Source organism: Doryrhamphus excisus, linkage group LG11, assembly GCF_037039965.1.
Source record: "Doryrhamphus excisus strain RoL-2023G ecotype Guam linkage group LG11, RoL_Dexc_Guam_v1.1, whole genome shotgun sequence".
Lineage (NCBI taxonomy): Eukaryota > Metazoa > Chordata > Actinopteri > Syngnathiformes > Syngnathidae > Doryrhamphus > Doryrhamphus excisus.
The window spans coordinates 20,181,641-20,201,961 of NC_136367.1; the positions used below are offsets into that span (position 1 = coordinate 20,181,641).

Consider the following 20,321-nt stretch of genomic DNA (forward strand, 5'->3'; position numbering starts at 1 on the left):
AAGGTCAAAGAATTCTGGGATAACTTTGATATTTTTGGTGTTAACAGTGTCAACATTCACGCTGTTTCTTTTAAATTATGCTTAAACTCTATTTTCCACATTTTTGCAGGAGTTTTTAACAATATGGTGGTACATAACAATCTGCATCCAGACTCGGCACACCTTTCCCTATCTTGCCTCTTCGTTCCCCATCATGTCCACCGATTCAGCTTCAAGAAAACTTGCATCTTTTTCATTCATTCATTCATTTTCTAACGCTTATCCTCACCAGGGTCGTGGGGGTGCTGGAGCCTATCCCAGCTGTCTTTGGGCGAGAGGCGGCGTACACCCTGGACTGGTGGCCAACCAATCACAGGGCACATATAGACAAACAACCATTCACACTCACATTCATACCTATGGACAATTTGGAGTCGCCAATTAACCTAGCATGTTTTTGGAATGTGGGAGGAAATCGGAGTACCCGGAGAAAACCCATGCATTCACAGGGAGAACATGCAAACGCCACACAGAGATGGCCGAGGATGGAATTGAACTCGAGTCTCCTAGCTGTGAGGTCTGCGCGCTAACCACACGACCGCTGTGCAGCCTATATGCAATATATGCTCAATTTTGAATAATAAAAATACTTAATGACCAAGGGTTAGGGTTAGGGTTAGGGTTAGGGTTAGGGTCTGCATGCTAACCACTCGTCTACCGTGCAGCCCACTATATTTTATGCCTTTCATTTGTATGTGTTCATGTACTGTATTTGCAGACATTAAGTCATTACGTTAATTTATTTTTAAATTAATATCCGATACATATTGGATGTTTATTCACATTTTTAATGGCCCGATTTCAATTTGAGAGAATACACAATGCCGTGTTTGTGTCTTTATGCTGCCATGACACATGGCCCGATTGTGTGGCAAACAATGCAAATTGTGTCGCTTGTAAAAGGAAGACTAATTAGTCCATTTATTTGAAGCCCAAGTTAGACTCTATGTGGACTCTATGCTAGCGGTGCAGAAATACAAGGACAAATTACAGTATCTATGCACACAATCTTAATTCCTGCCAAAACATAGCAATATATTGTAGACAAATCTACACTTAGTAGGAAGGCCTGTACTACTAATGACCTGACTCTCGTCAAGATTCATCAACTAAGCAGATGACATTTACCAAGCAGGAACGTTTGTTGTTTTACTAACAACTCGGCATTTCTATTCCCATGAATAAAGGGAAATCAAGTCCTACAGCTATCACGTTCATGCTCTTCATTCATGCGTGAGCAAGTTGGTGGGAGTGCACGAGTGTGAACTACGCCTGTTGGACGAGCTGTCAACACTGTTGTCACAGCTTGCTGGTTCACGGTCGCTGTTCTCATTATCAGCAAGCTTTCAACAGAGCACCTTTTTATCAAGAGCTGCGGCCCCGCTGTCACTCTGCTTCAGGTGACAGACATGATCAAGAACAGCTCTGCCGGTGTTGACTCTCCTTTAAGATCTGATACAGGAAGTCAAACATTTGGATATTTTACAACCTTGATGATAAAGTGGACTTACTTTTTTATGATTGAATCACCCTGAGTGACAACCTAGCAGGCTTCTGATAATTCTGTCATGGGAGATTACAATTTTTTTCAAAGGCGGAAACGACCACATTATATTTCTACATGACAAATGTATTTATTTTTACAGACGGTGGGATCTGGTGGGATAAATATAAAATATCTTAATAAAAAAACAAAAGTCTTCACCTTCAGTCCAATCAATAAGAAATAAATAATTCATGCAAAGACCCTCAAATGATGACAAATGTCTTCAAAAGTGGGAAAATGTGTCCAAGCAAAGATAAGTTAATATCACTATTTGTCATATAGGTGCAATGAAAATATATAAGTGTATTTTGTCACATGTGACATTTTTTTTTCATGGTTTGGCTGGTTCTGCTACTTGTGCGACTTAGACTCCGGAGCGACTTAAAAAATCCGTAAAATCCATCCATTCTCGCCTTCAGTCACGGTAACCTGCATAGCATGTCAGTTTGACTCATTTATCCGAAATATAATTCCACAGGGTGCATGTTGTGCTAAATGTTCACCATTTTGTGTGCAGTGATGATGGATTGGAAGAGTTACACGATTGGGTTTTGAAATTTGTTCACATGACTGTAGCTTAGCACGCTTCTTTATTTCCTTGAATGAGCCTCAGAGATAAGGTGAGTCCAGTGTGTTATTTATAGACGCAGTGGGAACACAGCTTCCAGAAAATCAGCAGTGCTTCATGGGCTGCAGAAAAAAAAAAAAACTTATGATTGCAGATTCTCAAGTGACCCCCACCACAGCCCCTCCTCGGCTGGTGAAGCGCTCATCTGTTCCTAATATTACACACTTGTGCCTTTGAAACTTCTGTAACTAATGCATTATGGTAGTCCAGCATATAATATCAAGCCCTTTCCTTGGGTAAAAATTTCATCCATTGGAAATATAAATGATGATGTTCTACTCTTTCTCTCCCATGTGTCCTCATAAGGGTCGTGGGTGAGCTGGAACCTATCCCAGCTGGGGTACACCCTAGACTTGTTGCCAGTAATGTCACCCGCTATAGCTTCGCTTTATGTACACCACATTATGGAATGTATATGATCAAATAAGTTAATGTTACCTGGTCGCTATCGACTAATTGCTGTTCATTTGTACTCTTGAATGATTTTTTTTTTGGGGGGGGGACTTTGAAGAAAGTCCACTTTGGTTCAAGTCTAAGCTAACACAGCGCATCATGTAGTTATGATTTAAATGTGAATATTCATTTGCAAAAGATGTGCTTGCAGGCATTCTCTTAATTACTAATCGTGTACACACAATAACAATATTATTTAGTTCTTATTTTTGCTTTGTCAAGGAAACCGTTTTTATCCGTCCAAGTCGCGGTGTCAGCAATATGCAGCTTTCTGCCATGAAGATTTCATTAGCCACTGTACGGGGCTCCAGATCTGGGTCAGATTTTGTTCTTGACACTTTGACTTTGTTCCTGTTAAAAGGAATTTTCTGTACTTATGAGCTTTTTTTTGAGGGGGTGAGTAATATATTATTTACACTGACCTACATCCTGTTTCTGACCTCCCAAGGAGACTTGATGACAGTTTGCTGTGAGAAGCATTTTTTTCATATTCATGCACACATAGTAGATTGTAATAATAATCGCTTCAGCAAATAATATTTGTGCAACACTATCTCAAGAAAATAGCCTGTAATGGTTCAGCAATAACAATCGCACATTTACATGTTTATTATTTGGAAGATGTGACTGTTAAAGGGGACCTAGTGTGCTCATTTTTTTTACTTTGGCATCATTTGCTATGAGTATGCAACATTCTTACTATATTTAGAAAAGTCAGAAAAGTGAAAAAGCATATTAGGTCCCCTTTAAGCTGCTGTGTAAAAACAGACCTGTTTGGTTGACGCTATCTATTAGCGTACCAGATGAGACCAATGAAGCCTTATTGGTTCCCAACCTGTCTATAAAATCACAGTGAGACTTTCCAAACAGCCTATAAAGTTACTCATTCACTTCGGGTAGTGGGGCCTCAAATCCCATTCACCGGTACCAACACCAAAGTACAATAAGTAACAAGTGGGATGAAGAAAATAAACCATTTAAATGGAAAAGAGACAGCAACAGTTCCTTTCCTTATTGTGTCATTTTTCCACTCAACATGAAAAAGCATTTTGAAGAGCAGCTTATCTATATTTTCCCCACATGGCCCTCATGTTTTTTTCCATATCTAAAAAAGGTGATGATTACTCGATGGCCCGGCTCCAAAGTTTTACAAAGTACCCTCATTGCACATGAAATGTACATCTGTCTATTGTGCTGGAACCAAGGCTTCAAGTTGGAATTCTAGGATGAAAACTAAAACCAGCCGCGTCTCACCAAGCCGGAACATTTTTTTTTTGGTTTGGAATATCTCTCGCACATGCGGCAGATTAATAGCTGGCCTCCGTCCAGGGTGTACCACACCCCCTTTACTCTATATATCAGTGATAGGCTCCAGCTTTTCACTGCCTTGCCCAGGATGAGTTTTACAGATGAATGGTGCAAGATTATCTTGCACAGAGATATCATGTTTCAAAATAGTGTGTATGATATAATTTATGTGAATTGTTGTTTGGCGATACCAGAGATCTCCAGCTTTCATCACCATTAAAGCTACTAGAAAAAAATCGGTGGTATACTATGGTGTATTATTAGTCAAAACATATTTGGCTGTCAAAAATATCATGTTAATGATGGTGACTAATTTATTTCATTATTTACATTGCTTTGTAGCAATTTTGTAGCATAATTAGTCTATGATAAGCCCCTGTATTGACGTATGGATAATGCACATATGGAAATGTTTTATTGAGCGTGGCATTGCATGGAGTAAGATCTCTGAAATATTAGTTCTAAATTCTGTGTTAGTGGAATAACGCTGTATGAACACAATCATCGGTATTTAAAGATGGAACTTTTTCCAGCTTTTACCTGCATTCCTCCTTACAAAGTGTGTTCAAACTTGAAAGTCCTGTTTCTTGATGGCTTTCCAAGTGTCCCCCACCCCACAAAAAAGCTTGTGTTCACATGTGTTGAGCGTGTCTGAACACTTGCCATGTTGTAAAAACGGTCATTTTATCTTGTCAAGCATTTGATGAGTGGAATTTGGCTTTTTTTTATAATGTTACGTGATCGACAGCATTAGCATTATCTTATCAAATTCCTGTGTGACAGGATGCAATTAGGCATTTTTGGCAACATTTTGTCTCTCACATTTCACTTTGACTCTATTTTGTGCACAAATGTACATTTTGACAATTAGAGAGGTTTGTAAAGGATGATTTTGCATTGGGTTGCATTTTATGATGTCAGTAGATGATTGTCACAGTTAAATGGTGCTGTATCCATTTTATTCTATCTTGTATTTATCTGTGATATACAGTGGCAAAAGCACAGTAATGTCGCTCCAATACTCCAATCTGAAAGTACAAACACAGTGAAAGAGATTCAACAGGGAAACACTACAAAATTAAAAAATGTAACTTTTGAAGTGGCCAAATCAGAGAACTTAAAAATATTACTGCAAGGGTCTCAAACTCAATTCAATTGGGAGTTGCTGGAGGTCGAGTCTGAGTGAGGCTGGCCCGCATCAAGTATTTAGTCCGGAATCATGTTTCAACCAAGTGACTAACTCGTCAACAAGCAGGAGGTCATCAGTCAACATAACAGCCTGTCTCACTCAGCAACTACTAGACTACCAGTGGAGGATACCAAATGAAAACAATGTTAACTCGAAACATGTACATTTAAACCGATTTGCATAAGTAAACTTGCCAGCCCAAGCCTTTAAATATCCACATCACTCAAGTCAAGCAATATTTTCCATTTTTCTGGTGTTGGTGTGACTTTGGTTTTGGCCAGTTGGCCACTGTAGCATCAGGATATATGTAGAATATTTTGGTAATGGTAATGGTTTTATTTCATTTGAACATACATCAGATTACAATTGAGTGCATCCCATAATCAGTTCACAGTTCCACACATCCAAAAGTAGTAGGAAGAAGCAAAGCTTATTAAATCCTACCCCTCCATCTGGTACTTTTACAATCAGTAAGTGTTACATTTGTTCACTTCCTGCTTTCCATAATACAGTTTAAGTTTTTTTTTATTTTTAAAATAATAATTAATAATAATTTTATTTTTAAAATAATTATTATATTAATTAATAATAATTAATAAAATACTTTTTAATAATGTACCTCGCACCGAAGTACGAGGTGATATGACCATACAAAGACAATGGGTACCATAATAACTGTCAATACAGTGAAATATATAGCACATGATTATTTTCAATTTTCATTATTCAGTAGCAAAAACGATGGCTTTACTTTAATATTTCATTTTTCCTGGCCTTTTCCCGTGTGACAACCGTCAAAGTGGGACCAAAACTAAAGTAAAGCAAGGTTCTAAGTTTGGTTTAGGAATTTACGAGCTGCACTTAAACGCAGCAAAAAGTCCGTCAATCAGCTGCGCGTAGACTGAGAAGAGCATTAGTTGGCGTGAGAGCGCTCCTCCAATGACCAGCTAAGAACGCCCCACTGCTCCGTTTCACACCGCGGGGGTGGGGAGCTCAGAAGTTTGTATTAGGCCTCGGTAAAACATGGGATTCGAGCTGGACCGCTTCAATGGAACAGTAGACCCGGATTTTAAATGTAATTTGTGCAACAAAGTTCTGGAGGACCCGCTGACGACTCCTTGCGGCCACGTCTTCTGCTCCGGCTGCGTGGTGCCTTGGGTCGTCCGGCAGAGCAGCTGCCCCGTCAAATGCCAGCAGATTTCCACCAAAGAACTAAACCACGTCCTGCCGCTTAAAAACCTCATCCTGAAGCTGGAGATCAAATGTGACAACCATGCGAGGGGGTGCGAGGCAGTGGTGAAGCTGCAGCATCTGGCCGAACACGCCGGGATGTGTGACTACTCTCCGGCCAAGTGCGGCAATAAAGGATGCAACGCGGTGCTCAGCCTGCGGGACATGGACGCTCACATGCGGGAGACGTGCGACTTTCGACCGGTGGGGCTCTGCGAGAGCGGCTGCGGCTTGACGCTCACGCATAAAGAGCAGCAATTAAGCAACCACTGCTGCGTGGGAGCCCTGAAGGCGCACAACAGCGCTCTGCAGTACAAAATGATGTGCCTGGATAGAGAGTTCAAGAAGCAGACTATCGAAGCCAACAAGAGGGAAAAGGCACTTCTGGCGCAACTTTCCGCCGCTCACAGCGAGCTTCAGATGACAGCAGTCAAATACCAGAAAAAATTCAGCGAGTACAGCGAGAGGATCGACTCCCTCACCAGAACTGTGACTTTCTCCTGCAAGGTAAGAAAGTTGCACTCACACACAATGTTTTGCAGCAACGTTTCAAACCAGCCCAAACACCGCTTCCAAACACTTTAGGATAATATTAGCTCTGCGTCAACTACTGTACATACAAGTGCTGTACAACTTTATGAGACTTGTGACTTTGTGCTCTGGGCTGCCTGATTGGAGACATGAATGTCAGCTGTGCTTCTGGCCAGCTGGCAGTCGAGGGGGGAGGGACAAATATTTACTGCAGTTTTGTACACAACAAGAGCCGGGTTCCACTTATGTTGCCTCCTGGCAGCATGCTTGTTTGGGGCGTCCTGTCATGTGAGGGTCACCTTTTCCTTCGGACAGTCATAACAAAGTAAAAATGATGGATCTTGGGTTTCAGTTGGAGCCTCTGCAGTAGATGAAAGGGCAAAAGGGCTACTTAATACACAGCTTCCTGATTTGTTTGCTAAATTAGTCATTTCGGAGAACAGTCGACTTGCTGCTTTTTATATTCACAAAGTTCCATAGACGTCTTTGGTACGAAAGTCCTTAACTCCTTCAATGTCATGTAAATAAGTCATTTTCCTTTTGGAAAAACCTTCAAATATCTGGAGTGTGCCATTGGGAGCTTTGCGCATCAATTGAACAACCTCCTTGAGTTTTCTGTTCATGTTCGAAATTGCAATGTTTGTGAATGCTTCTCAGATGTGATTGGTAGAGACGAATACGTGTTGATTTAGGAACTATGCACTGCTAAAGTAAAGTAAAAAAAAACAACATTTCACCGGCATCGGTAACTGTATTGTCAAATAACGGCAAATAAAAGTTGTCGCTTACACCTTGCCTGACACAGAGCAAATCTGTTTAGCATGGAAGGGCATTTACATCAACGATACTATCTGCCCCAATGGCTGGACGGGACACAAAAAATAACAAAAAAAACTGTATTGTCATGGGTGAAATTTTCATTAATTAGAATACCCGTAACCGGAAAACAATAATGACATTCGTGACACCGTTACTCTGGTCTCGAAGAACCCTGATCTCAAACCCATGAAACAAGTTTGGGATGAACACCCAATGTCATCTGACCTCAAAATTATTCATCAGGATGGTCACAGACTCCAAAATCTTGCCAAATCCAGATAGAAGCTGTGCTGTATCTACAAGAAAAATGATTCTTTTCAGTGTAAAAATACTTTTTGGCCCAAAAACCCATTTTGTTCAAGGAAAATGTTCTCTCCTTTGTTACTGTATGCTTTTATTTATCGTGTGTGGGGGTAGTTGCTGGTAATATGTTCCAGTCGACCGTTAAATCACACATTAGATGCACTGATGTGAGGCATGGATGAAATTGCTCATGGTGGGATGAAGGCGCTTGGTGGGCCTGCTAGCACAGCTGGCTGTTATCCTTCATTTGACAGCTCGTCAGTCCCACAGATATGTACATTCAACACATCATTCCCAGTGTAGCGACGTCATAAAGTCCCCTGTTCTGGCAGGCCTTTAACGCGCATAAAAGAAACGACAATTGTTCTGGAAGTCATCCACATATGATTTTGGTTGATGATTTTCATTTTTTTTCCCCTTTTCAAAAGTCTCTTATTGGGAACAGTCAAAGTAGGATTGGGATTTTGGGGATTAGTAGCAGTAAGAAATAAACTGCGGGTGGCAGCCAATGTGATGACTGATCTTTGGTAGGGCCCAACTTTTTTTGTATGTCAGACCAATCCTTAACAAATCACAATCATAAAAAAGAAGTGAGCTGACAAAAGATAGCAGATTTCACGTCCCGATCTTGGTTGACATTCAAGACACTTAAATCGAAGGCCAAAGCCAACAAAGAAAGGACCCATCTCTTTGCTTTCCTGTTCAACCAGATCGTGAAGGTAGATAGGAGTAGAGCTTGGGCTACCAGTAGTGCCAATCTGAAAAGACAAGTGATGTCAATGAACATACCAACGACCGACCAGTCCGCCGGAAAGTCTTTTAAAGTGTCTTTAAATGACTACACGACCTCAACAGGACAAGAGATGCCGTTCACGCTGCCAGGTTGCTCATGGAGAGGCATTTGGAAAAGACATTTGATCAGGTCCTGCACCAGCTGAGCTGGTATGCTCTCCATTCCCATGGTGTCTCAAAGTGTATGCCTGGTAGACAGAGTTACAGTACAGTAAGCACCACCAAAAATCTCTGATGCCCTGCTGGAATCTCTATGAGCTTCCCTATCCAAGTGGGTCCATGTGAGTCCATGTGAATGCAGGGAATCCGTTGATATTGTCACAATGGGTCCAAACGCCACATCCACGGACACTGCTCTATTATTCTGATGTTCTGTTGGCCAAACTACCTAATCTTCAAGATCAAGTTCAACAACGGGACACAAGGTACAGAAAAACTAAAAAGACGTGGTACGCAGACAGATGGAACTATCAACATTGACAACCAGGACCAGTTCAAAAACTTTGGTTTCCTGGTTTGTGACAATGGAGACCACCCATATGCATATCTGGTCCAGACTATTCTTTGCTAGTCTTGTACATTACCCCGACTGCCACAGTGCCTTGCATTCCCACTGCACTGGACCCCAAAGGTGCCAAAGAACTGTTAGCTCATTTAATCTCAAACTTTTTCTACATTTGGTTGGCTGTACGTCCTTCACCAACTTTTTAAAATAAATCTAAAAAACAATTTGGTTTACAGTACTTTACAATACATCTTCTTTAATGGTTGCAAGGTAGACCTGCTGTGGATGAAGTCTGGCTTGGAAAATGTGACTAGTGCTCCCTATTGTTGCCAAGTCACCAGTGAGTGTGAAGGTTTCACAGTCGGTTCTCCATTATTTTTGCCACCTGGGCATACCTTATGGTTTAGGAAATGCAAAACCTCCTGAAGAGATTCTGCTCATTTAAGGATGCACGCTTTTCAAGAGTGTTTGCAGATGTGCAAAAAAATGCTCCTTAATTACGCTGAGTTCATCGTAATGTCTCTCAGACGAAATGTTAAAACACCTATAAAATCCATCCAATTTGCTTCAAGGCTTTTGGTCGTCTTTGTTTGATTTTTTTTTTTTCTTGGTTTCACTTTTTGCTGCTTTGTTGATGTGAACGCATGTGTTGTTCTTGGTGGCGTGACACTATGCAGGACCACACATTCCTCAATGGCCTGACATGCACACGGTGGCCTTTTTCCAGCCTGTGCCAGTCAGGGCACTGTACATGCCGATAATATCTATGTTTTATATTTAGTCTCTGTAAGCCCGGACATGCTGGTTCAAATTCCAAAATCATATATCTCTCTGTCCTTCCTCAAAACAACACTTTCTCATTCTCGGCTGCCACGAGGTGCATTCACGGACATACTCCGAGCATCAACACCACTGGATGAAACCAATGACTAAAATGACACAATTTAAGTCAAAGTGTAGGATAAAAGTGTACCGCATTTAAAAATAAAAGTACTGTTCTAACTATCATAAACTACTTCAGAGGAATTGCTAAATATATATAATCTTGTCTGTTTAAAAAATACAGTGGAAAATGGTCACATTTCAGACACAGTTGAGTCATGATTAAATAGGTTCTAAACTGCGATTAATCTAATTAAAAGTGGCCGTCATTCTAATTTTATCTGCTTTGCTGAAAGTGGATCTGAACTTTCAATCAGATCCCTGGGATAACTGCTCTTCTTATCAGCCATACAATTACAACGTAATTGGACACAATAAATCACATTAAACAGAAAAATCAGTGTGTTACACTGATGTTACCGTGGCAATAGACGATCCTTCATAATGCTGAATCCCAGAGGTCCAACATTCACCACTGCAGCTTAAAATAATGCCAACATACACAGTTTTCAAAGTTTAACTATACCAGGAAAGTGTGGTTTGTATTTCACAGCTTTTATAATGTACCTTTCAAAATGTTCAATGCTGAGACTCGTTTTCATTGGCTCTTTGCTTATTGACTGGAAATATTGTGTAAATGAATTTGAGTCATTGTGGTGCGTTTGTCTGGAATAACCTCCTGCTCTGCCTTTGTCCACGTGTCTCTCCTTTTTGCCTGTAGGAAGGCGAGACTAAAAGTGTGAGAGTTGTCCTTCTTCGCGAGGGCGGATCTCTGGGGTTTAACATCATGGGCGGAAGGCCATGCGCGGTAGGTTGAAAGCAGACCATCCTGGACGTTTCATCTCCCCTCAGTGATCAGACAAGTGTCATATGTCAACCCAGGAATGCAAAACACATACTTGAAGCACCACAGTCCTCCCCTGTGTCGTCGTTTAGATGGTCGTGCATGCATTTTTTTTTTAGTCTGTGGATCTTGGATGGATAAACGCCATTATTACATTTTATTGTGTTGATATATTGGGCTCGGTTTAGTGGATTAGGATTACAGATTAAAAAATACTATGATTAGTTTTATGAGCGTTAAATATAGCATTGTGGCTATGACCTCAGTTGTGTCTCTAATTGAGGAGATGCTGGTGGTGAGGTAAACATAGGCAATAAGGAAAGGGTCCCGTCTTTTCCCTCGCTGCTGTGTGTTCTAATTCAAGACTCAATTTGAAGGTGAGGCCACACAGTCGTGGGAATAAAATGGGTATCTCAACTCTGTTGAAATGAAACCCATTTTACCAGGAGTAGGATTTCCAATGCCGCAGTGATCACCGTTTTTATAGCAGGAAACAAAGACATTTTTGCATAAAAGTCTCAAAGTTTTCCCAGCTCATGAAAGAGCCGACACGTCACTTGGCCTTGGCTTCTGTACAAACCTCAAAAACAAACAGGCTATAAGAAGCTATTAATTAATAAGGAGGTAAGCTAATGTCCGTTTAGCTTTTGACACAAGTTTTCATGTGGCTGTCGTTTTGGCATTGCTGCTACCGGCGTTCAGCTGCCAGACTTTGTGGTCTCCACAAGACCTGTGTACATCTCCAAATGTCAAGGGTTAGTTGTAGGGCAAAGAGCAGGGACTCGGTTGAATAATTTGCAGTAAAGCCGTGTCAACACTGCGACAGTATGCTGTCTTTGAAAGAGGAAGGAAGTAGAGCAGAAAACGTTAATTAGAATTTCACAGACGATGACGTCTCCAAGTCCAATTAAAATGCACGTGTGCTGCAACGCTCAGCCTGCATGCTTCGTGTGGTTTGAAAGAAAATACAAAAAAGAGCATATTTAAGTTCTTTAAAGTGAGTCACGCTGGGGTCATGGCCACAGGGTTCGCTGCTGACTGCCTTATGTACAGCCAGGGGCACAAAGTCCACCCTTTAGGCTAGGGATGCCTCAGGGCAGGGTGAAAGGTGAGTTTGTCCAAATTAAGAGAAGACGTACAGTTGGAAGCTTGGTTAGTGACTTTTCCCATAAGAAATAATGTTAATCAGACAGCCAAAATATGTTTTTATACTTTGAAATTATAGTTTTACAATTCTATGCATTTAACTGAGGAATTGAGAGAAATAATGCATATTTATAATCACTTGATTGAGTCATTTCTCAGCTTTTTTATCAAAATGCTGGCAGCTTAAGAAAATGAGAGACTTGTGGCCATATTGTACGTTAACCGGAAAATGTACGCGAACCACGGCAAAATTAAGGCCAACTTTTTTGACGCAAACGGGGATGTAGGCTAACGGAGCTTCCACCATACTTTCTTCATTTACCATCCATCCATTGCGCCACAGAGTTTTGGTTCTCATGCACCTCTTAGTCTGCGGATGACTGAGTTTTCTCATGTACTGTGTCACCATGGTTGTGGAGCAAAACACTCTGGATGTGTTATTTCAGAAACTTAACTACTTGGCTAATTACAGGCTTTTACCTTAAATATGCTTCCTTTCTTATAATTTGTAACCAGTACGTCTTACAAAACGAGATCATTTCATGTGGGTCCGTTTCACTGCCTGCACAGTATGAGGTTAATTACATGCTCCCTAACACCCGACACTCTTTTTTTAAAGATGCCAGCAGTAAATTAGGGACAATTGCTATCAATTGAGTCGATAACTGCAATTTCCTCAACAGGATGACAATGACAGCTCTTTGAATGAGGGCATCTTTGTGTCAAAAATCATTGAAGACGGACCAGCCGACAATGAGGACGGCCTTCAACTCCACGACCGGATTATAGAGGTATTTTGAATTGAACGATGTGCCACGGTGATCAGTAATAACTAAATATTTATGGCGTCTTGGTGACCTCGCAAATCAACAACCTGACGCCTCAAATCGGCATTTTGGGATTTCACTGCAGCCAAGTGTGCAACAAAAAAAGACAGTTCCAACATTTATGCAGCACTCAAGGCTTTAAGTGGCCCTTCAGCGCAGTAAGATAAACCGTAGCCAAAGTTGTCTGTTTTGTTTTTTTCTCAGAAGGAGTACTGTGTCAGTTGTTTTGCCGCCAGGTTCTTGGCGATGGAGTCATTGTGCCGCAGCCTCCTGTCACCTCTTAACAAAATCTTGTACGGAAAGGCTAGCTAACATGTGGGAGTTGTTCAAAAAAACTCAACTAAACGGTTGCTTTATAGGAGAGTTGACACAATGGCTGCATTGAACAAAGAGGTTTATGTGGATTACAAGTGTGGATTACCGCGCACCGCAGGATGACAAATATGGTTTGTCAGAGACATTGTCAAACCTCGATGAAATTGCTCCCTTCGTTTTTTGACCAGTGCACTGCGAGCAAAGACGTTTGCGGGAAGGCTTGGTGCTTGAAAACTACATGCTTAAAAAAAGACGTCACATGCTTCGTGCTGTGTTCAAGTGTGCCAGTGCCATGACCAAGATGTTCTTCCACAGCTGTATTCTCTTGGGGGAGCCACATACTGGACACTGTATATCGCATGCACCAATGGAAATCAGGGATTTGTTTTGTGCTTGCTTGGCTGTGTGTGAGAGCAAGCCTGCCAAGGAATCAAGGAAACAGGCCAGATGTTGCGATATTTGGTTACTTGGGCAGAAATCCTGTGTTGGCATGAATGTTGTTATAGCTCAATCTATCTTTGCTAGTTTGAATAGGATTACAAATTATTGCGCTGACTTTGCCCCGGGATAATGTGGAGTAAAGTCACAAATTCATTCATTCAAGAGGAGATAAAGGACCTGAGCCTGAGGATATGGGAACGAGCCATATAAAGTGTCGATTCATTTAAAGAGACGGGGCAGTATGTGACAGAAATTAATCATTCAGCCATCAAAATACAAAAGACGCCCTCTTTGTTGGCTGTGGAGAGCAAAACCTTCCATATCATGACTCCTCAGTCTTCAACTTAAATATGTCATTGCAACAAGCTTGCAGCGGTATTGATTACATCTTTAACCTCGGGTAAACTCTGGCGTGCAGTATTATATATTAAGGAATTTAATCCATGTAGCCCGAAGCTGTCATATTCATATTTTACAACCTACTGCTTCTGGCCCTGTCCTATTTTGCATCTTTTGTGATGCATTGCATTAGAGAGACTTTTTGGTCTCCTGGTTTTGCAACAGACCTCTGAAGTGCATGAGACTTACATAGTCTTTTCTACATGTAAGGTTTTGCAAAGAAGTTCACATACACTCATCATGGGGTATGTATAAAGGTATTATTTAAATGTACCGACTGGAAATGACAAGCACACAGTATCAAATTAGTGTTAGAGTCACATGTAGATGTTGTGGTGGCTATTATTGCTGTTAAAGCAACATACAGGGCTGAACTGCATGTAACTGGCAACACATTGTCATATAGAAAGCAAACAGACAAAGCTAAATTGCAATTACATTACAGCTGACTGTAGTATTATTTAATTTGACCGCAACTCTGTATTCATAAAAAAACAATAGTACTGGATTAGGTATCGGTTCCAGTATGTCTATATGGATGTAGCATGTACATGATGAACCAAGGCTGGTCCTTCTACACCTCTTGGCGAGGTGGTGTGATAGCAGATGGCACTTCTCGAACTCAGCAAATGAATGTACCCTTGTTCCGTGCGACCGTTTTCGCATGAAAAAAACATCTCGAGCTTGTTGACTTTTGCTAGAGACCCTCAGAGGGGTTTGCAGTACAGTTTTGACAAATAGGTTAGATTCACTTTGAGATTGGTTTATTAAGAATGTTACTGTTAAGTAGATAATTGTTTTTTTAAGATGATTTGTCGTGTTCAGAACATTTTAAATGCCGATATATTTATATATATCAAACAAAGCACCTTACATGTTGCCGGCTCATTGTCCATGCAGTTTTTTTAGTGTGACAGCTAAGCTAAATAACCCGCCATGGGGCCAAAGGAAGTTGCAAGTGCCAGCAATTTGATAAAGAAGGTGAGAAAGACTATTAAAGTTCTATCCATTCATTATTCATAATTATTTCACATTGTACTTTTGCCCATGAGACTACCAACATTCTCTATATAATATGTTTTTTTAGTCTACTACTATCCTGTACTGTCCCTGTATTGCGAACAGGAAGGTATGTTTGTCTATATGGGCCCTTTGATTGACTGGCGGCCAATCCAGAGTGGACTACGCCTCTCGCCCAAAGTCAGCTGGCATCGGCCATGACCTTGAACAGGATAAGTAGTAAAAAATGAAAGCATGGATTTAAATGAAAAACAAGTCACAACATAGCAGTGTTTTCCTTACCATTATGGTGGTGGTGGTGGGAGGGGGGTGTCCCTCGCCCCCCATCGCTCTCGAAGGTCAAGTGAATTTAATTTTCTGTTCAGCGGCAGTCATCGAGCAAAACCATTTCTGCAGAACGGGTCATTTACGTTGTTTTTTTATGCAACTCCTAAATCTTCGGAACTTTAGGCTGTTGAATATTTTGGAGTCTTTCTATTCAGTTCTATTATGAAAGGTGATGGTTTTCATATATAACCGGTTGTCATATGGTCTCACTCTAAGTAACTTGATTTGGCCTTTCAGTCACTTTTGCAGCCAATCCAGTCCTAGCATCATTGCTGGATTACCAAAACAAAGTGAGGAAGACGGTCTCAATGGTGATGTGAGGCTTAGCTTATTTCCAGGTTTCTTCTGCATGCTATTGCAGAAGTTTTGCATATGGTGGACAATAAAAGTGTTTTTGTTGACACTCCCACAGTGTGCGTCTCAGAGCTCTCAAGATTGAAGGAGATGACTTCTGTGTAGGTTAAGAATCCCGAGTGTGAAAATAGGAAGAGAATGCAGATGCTGGGGCTGCCATTGTAAATGTCACCTTGTAAATTCTCAGCAAACATTCTGAGGTCGCAAAGGGCGAACATCAACAACTACTTTAAAATAAACTGACACAGGGAAATGCCAGTTCTAATATGGCGGGTCGACTATATGTGCATGTGTGTGTGTGTGTGCTTTTTAGTGGAGGAGGGGGCTAACCAGCAGGAATGTGTTCCAGCTAAGACAATATTTATATAAATATATACGCTTCTGAACTGCTGAGTGCTGACTGGAACAGCAAAATTCCACAAAAGAACCTTTTCACTCAGTCTCAACGACTTCATAAGGTAAAGCATATATACGTACATACACGCTGACAAAAATGGTAACTACTGCAAAGTTGTCTCTTATAACAACTGTTGATTGAGATTTAACTTTTATCGGGTGGAGGACTAAAATCTGTCTAAAATGCAAAGAAGATTGCAGCTATTAGATCCTTTTGTCCAACTTCACACAATCAGTTCTGTATTATGTACTTCAGAATACCAGTTGATGCTGACCTCATTAGTACTGTGACATTTTACATAACTTGGCAAAACGGTCTCTATTATGGACTATTTCATACACAGCTGCAATTTCTTACTTGTCATTTGCGCTGTGAGTTGTGAGGTTACCCACGGAGCCACTAAATACCCCAAACCTCCCTGCAGTTAATTAAGTATCAAGTCACCAGGCGGGAGACAGCTTTTAAAGCCAGCCAGCCAGCACTTAGCAGTCACTGACGGAATTGTAAATTGAGCTTTGTTCGAGCCATGCGTGCCCATAAGACAGTATTTTTCATTTACTTTAGAGGAGTAAATATCCGCGGTTAATATCGAGATAGTTTGGGGAGGAGTTTGCATTTTTTGGACATTCTAGTTATTATTCTACTCTTCCAGTAAACAACATATTTATTTATATATTTCTATAAAATGCATTTAATTTAGTTGTAAGTTCATGTGCCATATTACATTACATTTATTTGCAAGCTCCCAAAACACTTAGGACGACCCCATGTCTCCAACTGAACAGTTCTGGGAAAGCATAACCGTTACCTTTGTGGATTGATTGACTGATCAATGGAAAGACCACATGACCAACAGTTTTTTTTTTCGTGTCAAAGCCACGATTCTTCACCGTGGCCTCCGCTCGGGAAATCACGTCCCGCGAATGGAGCCTACTCGTGTCCCAAAAGAAGAGCAAGGCCGAAACTCGGTTTCAAAGCCCAGATTGAAGTTGCATTGGTTATTTGGGATAAGCCAGGTAGTGATTTTCATTTTCATTGGTTATGTGCTCATACCTTCAAAAATGAATAGTGCAGTACTTAGCACGGTGTACAGTGCGCCCCTATACTGTACATGCAAAAGGTGGAATATATGGCCAATTCTTTAAAATGCAATGGCTGTCTATGGCTATTCTGGTCAGTTTTCTGTATTTTTCTCATATTCTATCTTTCATGAAAACAAACATAGTCAGGCCAGAACCACAACAGTAAAATAACACATGGTTACAGCACCCCCCTATTGCAAATAAAGTGTTGTGCTGGTTAGAATTACTGTGGAAGATCACAATTTGTAATAATTATAAAATGCAAATGCGGACAGGTATGCTTGGTGGCTTCAAAAAATGTCTATACAGCAAGAATGTGACAGCATAGCACATAGAAGAGTTCCTCAGGCATTATTTTGGACCTGGGGGGCTAAGAGGAATACACAAGTAAGTGATTTCCCTAAGGGGGATCACATGTTGTTTGGTATTTGGAGACAAGAGGCAGTTCTTTGTCAGTTCTTTAATTGGATTTGAGACTCTATGCATGCTATGTGTTTACTCCCCTGATGGACAACCTGAATGTGGTCTTGCTTGGTTTCTCCTGTCTGGACTCGGACAGGATGATACCACCCCAGGCTAAGCAAGCCGGGCCTTGCAGTGAGCCCCATCACATTCCAGTGTCCCGTGGTCCGGCCGAGGCAGAAACAGGACATTAAATCAAATCTAACTTTAAAGAGCGTATAATCAGCTTCTGGTGCTAGCCGCTGCTCGATGTAGAGCTTGTTCTCGGGAGTGAGGACAAGCACATCTTTGTTTTCCACTACTCTGTATGGGGGTTGGTGGTGGTGGTGGTGGTGGTGGTGGTGGTAATGGGAGGGTGTAAGATGTGCAGTCGTCTGGTGATGGTGTGACGTGAGCTTATGCCGACTCCAGCCAGAAGGCAGCTTTTGTCTGTGTCCTGCACCGCATGCACAATATTGTATTTTCCACTCACTTTAAAGAGCGTGGGTCGTCAAAGGCAAGCCGGCACTTGATTTCTGTGGAGACATTCTGTCTGGGTCTACTGTAAATGCGTTTGCTGGGCTGCAACGCCGCCTCGGCTGACTCCTGGTTCTTAGGAGGTAGTCGGCTAATTTATGACAGCTAGAAGCCTTAAAGGGAGCAGAAATAGACAAGTGTAATTAAAGCTAATTTTCCTGCCAATCAATCACTGGCCTTGTGCAAATGGATCAGCAACAATTGTCTCAGGTTTCTCAGCCAGCTGCTTCTTATGTCACGCCCTGACCCCCGAGCACAGACCGCGCACCGACTCCTAATTAACTACCCTCAATTAAACCCTAATAGGCTGATTAACAGACTCGCTGTAATGGCCCGTCGTTTCCTTCCCTCCCAGTGCTTGTCTGAAATAACCACTGCCCTTTATCGCTGTTCCTACCGTCCCTATCTCTTGTCCTATCTGGGCCAAGATGGGTTTAACAGGTACAAGCGTATTCCCATCTGGTCAAATTCCTGTGGGTTCAAAACCGTTTTATTATTCACTTTGGACTTTAAAAAGAAGAATGAATGTACAGTATCCAGCACATTCCATAATTTACAATATAATATGGCAATTTGCATTTAAAGGGGAACTGCACTTTTTGGGCAATTTAGCCCATCATTCAGAGTCTTTATGTGAAACATGAACACATATTTCTTGGATTTTTTTCTCTGCAGTTTAACACTTAACCACTTGGTATGAGCTAGCTAACAATGCACCTCATGGGGATGTACTGTACCTATTTTGACGATGAAGCTATTCTTTTTCCACTTTTCTGACCTATAAATGTAGTTAGAATGTTGTATTCCTGTGTTAAACGATGCCGATGTTTCAGATAATTTGGAGCCCTGAAAGAACGCTAAAATGCGGAAGCTACTTACCATTGAGAGACATCTTGAAGTAACCTCTTTTCTTGAGAAACTTTTGACTGTTCAGTTTCTACTTCCGGATCAGATTCGGGATCCAACACATATGGCTATATGTTAAAAGCCGACATTAAAAAATATACATTGCCCTAAGGAACCCCTAAGAGACACCCTAAGAACTACAGCTGAATAGGTACAGATTCTGGAAGAACTAAAAAGCTTTGTGTGCTGGTTATTGTGTGTAGCTGCTCTATAGGAATCCAAAACTCACTACAAAGGGTGGAAAAATGAGTATAATAAGTACATTGATGATAACGTGTGATACTGACAGTATCTTGCCGTGTTTTGATTATTTAGAACTACTGAAACTTCCCATGACGTCCATTGTTAGGTAACTTATATTAACTTGTTTTCTCGCGCTGGAATGCACAGAAAAGTAAAAGAAGTATGTGTTCATGTTTTGCATACAGATTGTGGAAAAATGGGGAAGATTCCCAAGAAAGTGCAGTTACCCTTTACATTTATAACACCGTGAGGTCATGAGGACTCAGATTGTCAGTACTCTGGAAGGAATGGTTTTAAAGTGCATTTTTTCCCCAAGAAATCTCAGCTTTGCAATGAAGCATTCCTTACCAGCACTTTTATGGCACTTTGTTGTTCCTAAAAAGATGAAATACGACGTCATTATATATTTTTGTGTTCTTCCTTGTACTGCAATGATTTCATTAACATGTGAAATTCCACTTAGTGCTGATATATGCCAAACATAAAAGTAAATGGTGCCTGGTAATGGATGGCCGGCGTAGTGGAGCGAAATCTATTAACTGGTGTGACGGGCTGCCAAGCCTCAGCGCTAAAGTTGACAGTAAAATCCAAAGTCAAAAGATTCTAGCGATTCAAGCCCACAGTCCCCATCGAAATCACTCTAAGATCTCCAACATCCCAGTGAACCACCGCCAATCATTCATTCACATTTAAACACCAGTGTGGGCCGAACTGAAGACAAGGTGGGTGATTTGCCCAAAGACACTACAGCAAGGATTGGGTTCGATGAAGCGGGGTTCAAATCGGACGTCCTCTACCTGCTGAGTCACTACCGCCC

General features: G+C 41.2%; 1 protein-coding gene across 2 annotated transcripts in view; it reads left to right on the top strand.

The window, feature by feature from the left end:
* Positions 1–6,069: 6,069 nt before the first annotated feature.
* The window catches only part of pdzrn3b (PDZ domain containing RING finger 3b), a 77,368-nt gene continuing 63,116 nt past the window's right edge, over positions 6,070–20,321 (top strand). The window contains exons 1-3 of one of the 2 annotated variants that reach the window (XM_058087861.2): positions 6,070–6,900; positions 10,947–11,033; positions 12,899–13,006. In XM_058087861.2, coding sequence (XP_057943844.2) covers positions 6,187–6,900; positions 10,947–11,033; positions 12,899–13,006 — 909 coding nt within the window. In that variant the 5' untranslated portion in view covers positions 6,070–6,186. The remainder of the gene's footprint in view (positions 6,901–10,946; positions 11,034–12,898; positions 13,007–20,321) is intronic. The other variant, XM_058087869.2, reaches the window with a different exon arrangement.